Source organism: Anas acuta, chromosome 16 (genome assembly GCF_963932015.1).
Source record: "Anas acuta chromosome 16, bAnaAcu1.1, whole genome shotgun sequence".
Classification (NCBI taxonomy): Eukaryota; Metazoa; Chordata; class Aves; order Anseriformes; family Anatidae; genus Anas; species Anas acuta.
The window spans coordinates 16,033,643-16,043,340 of NC_088994.1; the positions used below are offsets into that span (position 1 = coordinate 16,033,643).

The window sequence follows — 9,698 nt, forward strand, 5'->3', positions numbered from 1 at the left end:
CCCCAAAAAGCGCTGTGCCCAAATCCTGGACGGCGGGGACAGCTCGGTGCCCCCGGCTGCCGTCGCCCCCAGCCCACTCGGGGGCGCTCGGGGTACCGGAGCCCAGCAGGGACCGCGCCCCGGGGACACCGGGGACACCACCGGGGCCGGGAGAGGAGCGGCACGGCCCGGGGGGGGGCGCACCGGGTGTCCCCGTCCCCGCTCCACGGGGGCGCAGCGCGGGGGTCGCGCTCCGGCCGCCTGCACCCGGGAGGGGCGGGGGCGTTACCGGGAGGGGAGGGGCCTCGACGGGGCGGGGCGCGGCGCGCACCCGAGCTGAGCGCGGCGGCGGCAGCCCCGGCACCGGGAGCGGGACCGGGAACGGGAACGGGACCGGGAGTGGGACGGGTCCCGGGACGGTGGGCGAGGTGAGAGCGGAGCCCCGGGGGGGCGTTGGCGAGGGCGCACGGAGCTCCCGGGACCGGTACCGGGCTGCCCAACTGGCCGGTCCCTGCCCGGGACAGCCGGTGCTGCGGGGGTCCTGCACCGTGCCGGCACCAGTCTGGCCCAGTTCTGTCCCAGTTCTGTCCCCGGGTGCTCTGGGAGGGGGTCCCGGGTTGGGGATGCGATGTCCGGAGGGGTGGGAAAGTGACAGCGGGGTGCGGGGAGGGCAAGGTTGGGGTGGTGTTGGGGTGCCCCGGGTGTACCCCATGGAGGTGCCGCCCGATGCGGGGCTCTCGGGGGGCTGCCGGGGCCCCGCCACCCCCCGGCCCAGCAGCGAGGACACGGGGCCGTGGGTGGCTGCCCTGCGGTGTGCCCACGCCTTCACACCTCCGCCACTTCCCGTCCCCAGTGTCTCCAGTGTCCCCAGTGTCCCCAGTGTCCCCAGTGTCCCCAGTGCTCAGGGACGGCCAGGCCAGCTGCGGGACCCAGGATGTGCCAGGGAGCAGCTCCCAGTGCTCCCAGTGCTGCCAGAACCTGGGGGAAAGCCCTCGCCACCCGGGATGCTGCAGGGCTGGGGGCCACGGGATGCTCGGCTCCCCAGGGGCCTGGTGCTGCCCTGCTCAGCACTGGGACCTCGGGGTTCACCAGCAACTGGTCCCAGTGCCCGTGTCCAGGGTGTCCTCCTGGAGAGGGCCGTGCTCCCTGCCCCTGTCAGCTCTGCTGCTGCCCTGGTGAGGGGTCTGGTGAAGGTTTTGGCGCACTGGAAAGGACGAGGAGTGACGGTGGCTGGGCTGGGAGGTGACAGCGGTGGTCCCCCGAGGGCCGTGGGACCAAGGCAGAGCCGTGCACGTCCCCTGCAGCGCGGGGGCCGTTTGCTTCCTCCTTCGCTGTCACCGCCTGCACCCTTCTCCTTTCCCCAGTGCTGAGGTCTCCACCGGACAAAGGGAAGTGTCTGCTCTGGGGGGGTTTCTCCCACGCTTGCTGCTTCTGGCAGCACGTTTCCCTGCTGATGTTTCCCTGGGGGAGCTGGGGAGAGCTGAGCACTTGGATTCATCCTGGGCTGGTGGCTGCCCCGCTGGTGGCGGCTTCACCCCTCAAGGCGCATTTTGGGGGGCTGCACCGAGGGGTGCCAGCCCACAGCAGCACCCAGGGCTCCTCTCGCCTTCTCCCCGGCCTCTCTGGGCTTCCACCCCGTGGGGTCAGTGCCTGGATGAGCTCCCCAGGACCCTGCTGGCCCTGGCCACCCTTCTGTACCCATCCCCAGGTCTTGGCGGGGCCCTGCCCGCAGCTCAGCCATTCTCTCGGATGTGGTCTTGTCCTGGGCTGAACCACTTTTCATTTCCCTTCTTTAAAAGAAAAAAAAGAATAACAGTGCTGGTAACCCTGCTGAGCTCCGAGCACCAGGTAACACCGGAGCGGCGCCTCCCTACCGCAGAGCTCAGCCCCAGCACCCCGGGCAGGGAAAACTTTTTTGGGGAGCAGCTGCGGAGCTGCTCCGTGGCACCCAGCCTGGCCCAAATTCACCTCCTGCAGTGACTTTTTCTACAACCACAAGATCCCTTTTCCTTCTCGCCCCTTGACGCCCCTGCCGAGCTGCCCACGGCTCTGACCGACCGGGTGCGGGTGCCGTGCGTGGGGCTGGGGGCGCGGAGCCCACCCGTGGGCAGGAGCTGCTGGTGCTGAGCTCTCCGCTCTGTCGCAATGGCTCCACTTCCCCTGCCCCCCCCTTCACAGGATGGGTTGCGTGAGGTCGAAGGAAGCTGACATCCAAGACAAGGTGATAAAAACCGACCTCGAGCCCGGCCTGCAGCTGGGCCGCTACGTCAGGGACCCCACGGCTGACAACAAGCAGGTGAGTGGGAGCTGCTGTGCCCCCGCCGGGGGGGGTCTCACAGCCCTGGAGCCACCCAGGTCTGGTGGAAATAAAGGAATTATGGAGAAAGAGAGAGAAAAATGAGGGTGCTGGGGAGGGAGACAGGGAGATGCCGGTGCGGTGCCGAGACCCCCGCAGGGTGCTGGTCTCTGCCACCCGTGCCCCCCCCTCTGTTTTTTGTCCTTTCCAGCACAACGCCTGCAGCGCCGTGCCCCTGCCCGCGGATGGTGAGTACGCGTGGTCCTGGGGGGGTGCGCAGCCGGTCCTCAGCCCAGGATGGAGCCCAGCTGGACCTGGCAGCCTGGGAGCTCTGGGCTCCCTCTGAGCACGGCACGGCCGTGCTGTGGGGTGGCAGGGACCTGGTCCCATCGCAGGGACGGGTCCCCAGGAGCCCCTCTCGCCACAGGCCCGGGGGACAGCGTGGTGCTGGCGCTCTACGACTACGAGGCGCTGCACGCCGGGGACCTGAGCTTCAAGAAGGGAGAGCGCCTGAAGGTCCTGGAGGAGTAAGTGTCCCCTGCCGCAGGGTGTCCTGAAGGCTCGTGTGGCCCTGCTCGCTGTTTTTCTGGACTTTGCCCATTTTGCTCCGTGCTGGAGCGTGCCAGTGACCGCCCACCGTCAGCTCGCTCCCCGCTGAGCCCAGCGCCGCGATGCGCCCTGGGTGCCGCTGGCACAAAGTGCCCAGCACTGACCCGCTGCCGTCTTTGTCCTCAGGAAGGGGGAGTGGTGGCAGGCACGGTCGCTGGTGACAGGGCACGAGGGCTTCATCCCCAGCAACTACGTGGCCCGAGCCGACTCGCTGGAGACAGAAGAGTGAGCGTCCCCCCCGGGGCCAGCCCGGCCCGCAGCTCCCGCATTGCCCAGTTGTGGCCATCCCCCCCTCCTGCCCCGTGTCCCCCCCTGCTGTGGCAGGGGCTAAAACCCCCCAGCCCATGCCGCCCTGGCTCTCTGGTCCCTGACGGAGGTCGTTTTGTGCTCTGCTCTGCTCCTGCCCCAGGTGGTTCTTTAAGGGCATCAGCAGGAAGGACGCGGAGCGGCTGCTGCTGGGCCCTGGGAACGTGGTCGGATCCTTCATGATACGGGACAGCGAGACCACCAAAGGTACCGAGAGGGACCCCACAGGGGGAGGACAACCCTGGGAGGGCTTCCCTTGTGCAGATCTGCATGGGTGAGGGGCTCAGGACCCCCCAGGGGGCTCTGCTTTGCTGCTGGGCAGGAACCGGGGTCCAGGGATGCGCCCGGTCCCTCCGAGGCTGCCTTTGGTGTTTGGGGCTCAGCCCGGCCCCATGCTGGGGGTGAGGGGGTGGCGGTGGCAAGGAGGGGACAAAGCTGCTCCAGTGGCTCTGCCGGGCAGTGCTGGGACCCCTCACGGGTGTCCAGGAGCCGGGGGGGCACTGCCCCATGCCCTTCCCCGAGCAGGCTGCTACTCCTTGTCGGTGCGGGACGGGGACACCCTGCAGGGAGGCAGCGTGAAGCATTACAAGATCCGGACGCTGGATAGCGGCGGCTTCTACATCTCCCCACGCAGCAGTTTCGACACGCTGCAGGAGCTGGTCGAGCACTACAAGGGTGAGCCCCGGGGGTGTTGATCCAGCACGACCCTACCCGGCACCGCCGGGCTCCGTGCGGCCGCTCGGCTTCTCCTCGCGGTGCCGCAGCAGCGGGTGGCGGTGCCCAAAATTCCTGCAGAGCTCAGGATTGCCCGTCCCCGTGGCTGTGCCATGTCCCAGGCTGTGGTGCTGGTGTCTGGCACCGGGTCGTGCCCTGCACCCATGGGGGTCGTGGTGGGCTCTGCGCTTCGCAGCACGAAGCCCGGCTGATGGCACTGGCTGCTCCCCGGCAGGGCAAAGCGACGGGCTGTGCCAGAAGCTCACCTACCCCTGCTGCACGCCCAAACCCCAGAAGCCCTGGGAGAAAGATGCGTGGGAAATCCCTCGGGAGTCTCTGCAGCTGGAGAAGAAGCTGGGAGCGGGGCAGTTCGGAGAAGTGTGGATGGGTGAGAGCAGCGGGGAGGCAGCTGGGAGGAGGAGGAAGGCGATGGGGAAGGAGGAAGGGCGAGGGGTGGGAGAGGAGGTGGAGGGGTGGCGGGGCTGGGGGGAGTGCCCCATGAGCAGACAGCGAGGAAAAAACTGGTGGGGGGACAGAGGGGCACTGGGAAGGAGTGGTGGCTCTGTCCTTCCCGTGGGGACAGCCCGGGGCATCACACAGCAGCTCTGCCTGCAGGAGGGGGGGTTTGGCTCCGCAGCCCAGTGCTCCCAGTGCTCCCAGTGCCTGGGGAGGGCTGGGCACCCTGGGGAAGACCCTGCGTCCCCCCCCAGCTACCTACAACAAGCACACCAAGGTGGCGGTGAAGACCATGAAGCCCGGCAGCATGTCGGTGAGCGCCTTCCTGGAGGAGGCCAACCTGATGAAGACCCTGCAGCACGACAAGCTGGTGAAGCTGCACGCCGTCGTCACCAAGGAGGAGCCCATCTACATCATCACCGAGTTCATGGAGAAAGGTGCTGCCCTCCCCACCCCCGGGGGGAGACGTGGGCTCTGGGGGGACGTGGGGACGGCCCTGGGAGAGGAGGGATGGGGACAGGAGGAGGAGGAGGAGGGGACAGGGTGGGATCTGTGCTGCATGCGGGTGGGTTTTGGAGATGGGGAGCCCCAGAGGGTCCCGGAGAAGCATCGCAGCCCTGGAGGAGCTGAGCCCTGCGCCCTGCCTGCCTGCAGGGAGCTTGCTGGATTTCCTGAAAAGTGAAGAGGGGAACAAGCAGCCGCTGCCGAAGCTGATCGACTTCTCCGCACAGGTGAGGAGGGCACAGACCTTCCCTGGCTCCCTGCTCCGGCTCCTGGGATATGGGGCCAGCTTCTGGCACCCCGGGATTTGCAAACCGAGCCCCTCAGATCCCCCTGAGAGCTCTTCTCCAGGGATTTTGGGGGCAGCATGAGAGCAGGAAGACCTCGCTGCCTGCAGAGCCCCCCGGGGACAGGCTGGGAAACGTGGGGAGGGGGCTGGTGAGGGTCAGGGTGCCGTGCGAGGCAGCCCGCTGCGTGCTCCTGGTGTGGGAGCAGGTGTGCAGGAAAGGAGAAGTTTGTGCTTCCTCCCCGTTAACCCGATAGCTGCAGCCAGCACCGGGCTGTGCCCAGCACCCCAAAGCAGCACAGACCCTCTTGGGAACTGGGAAGGCTCCTCCTTTAGGGCCGAGGGTCTCTGCCCAGCGACCCCACAGCCCTGGGGGCCCGCAGCACAGCTCTGCTTTTTGGAAGCCACGGGGTGAAGGGCCAGGGCTGCCCTCGTTTGCACGGTGCTGCCTCCAGGACACCCCGAGTTGGGGTGGCGTGGGCTCCCCGGGGAGCAGCAGGGTCAAAGCTGTGGCCTTGTGTGCATCGCTGCTGCTGGGACAGTTCCCTGAAAATCGTGCTCGGTGCGATGCAGCCCAGGGGACAGCCTTCACGGGGACACTGCAAGGATCGTAACGTGCTATTTTACCCCACGGCAGTGCCTGTGGGAGCTTTATGGCAGTAACGACACTCAAAATCATCCTCCTGCCGTGGGCTGGAGGAAAGCATCTGGAGAGGAAGGGGTACTCTGTAAAAACAGTGTCGGGGATATTTTCAGGAGCTGATTTTGGGTACAGCTGAGTGTGCTCTCGTACACCTCGCTTCGCCTGTGCAATCATTTGTGCAACCACTGCCGTGTCGCTGCCGCTTCTGCAGCGCTCGCAGCCGGCGACCACGGAGCTGAGCTCGGTGAAATAATTCACGGAGGAACCTGAGCAGGAGCAGGAGGTTTAGAACCAGGTCTCCAGCTCCTGGAGCCGGCTGGGGCCGTGCCGAGCAGCGAGGCGGGCGTGCAGCCATCTGCCCCCAGCACCGGCACGAGGGCAGCAGCCGGTGAGCCCCGGTGCCCGGGCTGGGGCTGAGTCACTGCAAGAAAACCCCCCTGTGGCCCTGGAAGTGATCCTTCCGCTCTCGCCGTGCCGCTTTACTTCTGTATTTCGTGGGCTCTGCACCTTGCCCCGCTCCAGCCTTGTGGGTGCGACGATGGGGCTGACTTCGGGCTGCTCTCAAAGCCCTCGTGTAACTCCCTGTCCTCGCCCAGGGACCATCGTGGGGCTTTTCTGTCCTGCCCAGAGAAGCTCTGTACTGCTGACGGATTCCAGCTGCAGCAGTGGAAATCCCTTTTTGTCCCCTGGGCAGAGAGAGGCTTGCCCAGCTCTTGCGCCTTGACCGGTGCCAGCTCCTCGGACCTGGGCTCTTGCTGCTTTTCTCACGCGTGGCCTTAAATGGGTTGTGCTGGCCTGGCCACCCAAAAACCTGATTTCTTTTAAGGGTTTCCCTGTGCTGGGAGTGGTTCCCGTGCAGCAGCCGATCTCGTTTCCACCGTGGCCGCCCCGTGCTCTGCCACGGCTCAGCCGCCTTTGGCCCCGCTTCTCTTGTACCTGCCAGAAGCAATTCAGCTTTTTTCCATTCCCAGCAACAGCCACTTTTAGTTGTTTTGTGTTATTTCAGCCAGCCCCCTTGCCTTTTTCTCTTTCTGCTTTTTGCAGATTGCAGAAGGAATGGCTTTTATTGAGAAGAGGAACTACATCCACAGAGACCTGCGGGCTGCCAATATTTTAGTGTCAGCGATACTGGTGTGCAAGATCGCAGACTTCGGCCTGGCCAGGGTCATTGAAGACAACGAGTACACGGCCCGGGAAGGTGGGGGAGCTGCTGTGGGGTTCTGGCCGCTTTCTGAGATGCTGAAGGGTTGTGGGATTCCCTTAAAGCCACTTAAAATGCGCAGCTTTGGCAGCCAGGGCCCAGGGAGGGACGTACTGCACAAATGGACAGACGAGTGGAAGCTCCTCGCATTTGCATTGCTTCACACCTTCCTGTTTGCTTCTTCTTCCCCATATTTCACTACGAGTTTCTCAGCATTTGGGTGATAGCTCACGCTTCTCGTTGGATCTCTGTGTCCAGGTGCCAAGTTTCCCATTAAATGGACTGCACCAGAAGCCATCAATTACGGATCTTTCACTATAAAATCAGACGTCTGGTCCTTTGGGATCCTCCTGACCGAGATCATTACCTACGGGCGCATCCCGTACCCAGGTATGGAGCCGAAATGCGCCCTCTAATCTGCTGCCAAAAGACGTGCACACAGATCTGTGCACCCCACCAACCCGTGCTGCAGATTAAGAGTTTGGAAGGAGCACAGGAGCTCAGGGCTGGTAGCTGGGCCAGGTGTTTTGGGAAGGCTCAAACAATCTGTAAATCGTCATCGTTAGGGGCCACCCTGCACTGTACACTGATGGTTTCTCTGGTGCCTTTTTTCAATGGAAAATGATTCTGCGCGAGGGCGTTGCCACAGGCGGTCAGTGAAGGATGTGGGGTGGCTTAAAGGGCTGTGAGGGAAGGACGGGCCCTGCCATGGCACTGACGTGTTTTTATCAGTGATGCTGGAAGGAATGGCTCATTAGAGACTCAGCAGATGGAGAAATGCTGCTTTTATTTGGGGAGAATTTACACAAAACAATTACAATTCCCATCTGATCTGCTCAAACGGGTACAAACCCGCATGCAGCAAGTGTCACACCAGCACAGTTGTTGGTGGGCTCCCCTTCCCCTGCTCCTTTTCTCCCTAGTGACAGCGGCCAAAGGGAGGGCGTTGGGTTTTATTTCTTCCTTGCCTTTTAAAGAAATCAGTGACCAAATGTGGTTCTGCTCCACTTCCCCAGGGATGTCGAGCGTGGAGGTGATCCGGGCCCTGGAGCGTGGCTACCGCATGCCCCGCACGGAGAACTGCCCCGAGGAGCTGTACGACATCATGCTGAGGTGCTGGAAGACCCGGCCGGAGGATCGCCCCACCTTCGAGTACACGCAGAGTATTTTGGAGGATTTCTTTACCGCCACAGAGGGCCAGTATCAGCAGCAGCCATAACTCGGAAAGTTTGGTGGAACAAAAACCAGACAGCCCTGCACCGTGTTAGCAGCAGCGAGCACACGCACCCTGCTCTCCCCTGTCCTGCTCTTGATCTGTGCACACCTTCCTCGTCTGCTGGCCTGGCCCAGAAACCAAAGACTTCCTGAGGAGGCTTGGTTAGGAGCAAGGGCACGATGAAGCAGCGCTCTGGCCACCTCCAGGGCTTCCAGGCCGGGGATGAGCGAGGCAGGGCCGTGCCTTGTGCCTTCTGCATGTGCCAGACCGCGGGGCAGCAGCCCCCGGGCCGTGCCTGCTGGTGGGTGTCCGGCTGCCGTGGGAGCACCAGGCGAGGAGGGCTGTGGCCACGGCTGCTTCGGCTACAGAGGAAAAAAAAAAGAATTAGTTTGTTTTTTTTTGAGCCGTCTGAGATCTTATCGTGCTGTTTTGCAGAAGTAGGTGCTTGTGCTGCACCGTGCTCGCTGAAAAACTGCCCTGCCCTGGGTGTGCTGTGCAGTGCCCCCCGCCCGCACAACCCAGCCACCCGTACCCCTGCGCTGGTGAAATCCCCAGGGTGGAATCCCCAGGGTGAAATCCCCAGGGATCGCTGCCGGGTGCTGCCCTTTGGCACCTCAGCTCGTCTCTGCCTCAGGGAACTCGGCTTGAAGCGTTACTGCGACGAGTCTCTCCCAAAGCCCTGTTTTTTTTTTTTTTTAATTATTTTTTTACTTTTTTTTGGTACTTTTTTTTGGTACTTTTTTTGTGGTACTTACCTGTTGAGTGCAAATTTCGGTGAGCTACTTCAGCAAGGAGGGCAGTATGCATTTCAGGGAGTGGAAACGCACATACTTTTAGCTTTTTAGCAATGGGACAGGTCTAACCCCACCGCTCTGCCCCCAAAAAACCTCCTGGAGCCCTCCCTGGAGCCTGGGCCCTGCTCCGGGGCTGCTCCCCTCCAGCACCTCCGCCTCGCCCACAGCTGTCACTGCCCTCAGCCCCTCTGCTTTGCATTGCCAGCCCCGAGCCTCGCGTCCCCTCCCCGCTCATTTCACGTTTTTGTTCGTTTTTCGTGTTTCGTGGCGGGGTTGTTTAGGGAAGAGGAATAGAGGAAGTCATGCTTTTAAAGGCTGTTCTTTATTTCCAACAGCGACCTTCCAGGACTGATTATTTTTTTCCTCACATAAACACACAAACCCCATTTTTGTACGCATTTACATCAGTTTCCAGAAGCTTTTATTTTACACTCAATAAACTATTTGAACAGCCCCAGCCTTGCAGCGCTCCCTCGGGTGACAGCGGGCCCAGAGCTCGCCCCGCGACCCGGAGGCGCCTCCTCTCGGCTGCAGACGGAGCCTCAGCCCCCGGGGCCTTGCCCAGGCCTACCCCGGGGTTGCTGCCGGTACCGGGGCCTCCCGGGGCCGCGATCCGGTAGGGCCGGGCCGGGCCGGGCCTGGCTGGGGGCTGCAGCCTCGGTGCCCGCCCAGGCCTCGGTGCCCGCGCTCGGGGCTC

The 9,698-nt window shown here is 63.4% G+C and overlaps 1 protein-coding gene across 1 annotated transcript; it reads left to right on the forward strand.

Moving 5' to 3' along the window:
• Window positions 1–260: 260 nt before the first annotated feature.
• HCK (HCK proto-oncogene, Src family tyrosine kinase) lies at window positions 261–9,458 on the forward strand. The gene is made up of 13 exons (XM_068700993.1): window positions 261–407; window positions 2,158–2,275; window positions 2,487–2,523; window positions 2,703–2,802; window positions 3,011–3,109; window positions 3,294–3,397; window positions 3,716–3,865; window positions 4,140–4,292; window positions 4,615–4,797; window positions 5,015–5,091; window positions 6,835–6,988; window positions 7,250–7,381; window positions 8,008–9,458. The coding sequence occupies exons 2-13, from the start codon at window positions 2,159–2,161 to the stop codon at window positions 8,208–8,210; spliced, it is 1,509 nt and encodes a 502-aa protein (XP_068557094.1). The 5' UTR covers window positions 261–407; window position 2,158; the 3' UTR covers window positions 8,211–9,458.
• Window positions 9,459–9,698: the final 240 nt, after the last annotated feature.

Coding starts and splice junctions, on each gene's coding strand:
- HCK (XM_068700993.1), top strand. CDS start 2,159: ATGGGTTGCGTGAGGTCGAAGGAAGCTGACATCCAAGACAAGGTGATA. Junction 2,276..2,486: donor CCACGGCTGACAACAAGCAG/GTGAGTGGGAGC, acceptor TGTCCTTTCCAG/CACAACGCCTGCAGCGCCGT. Junction 2,524..2,702: donor CGTGCCCCTGCCCGCGGATG/GTGAGTACGCGT, acceptor CTCTCGCCACAG/GCCCGGGGGACAGCGTGGTG.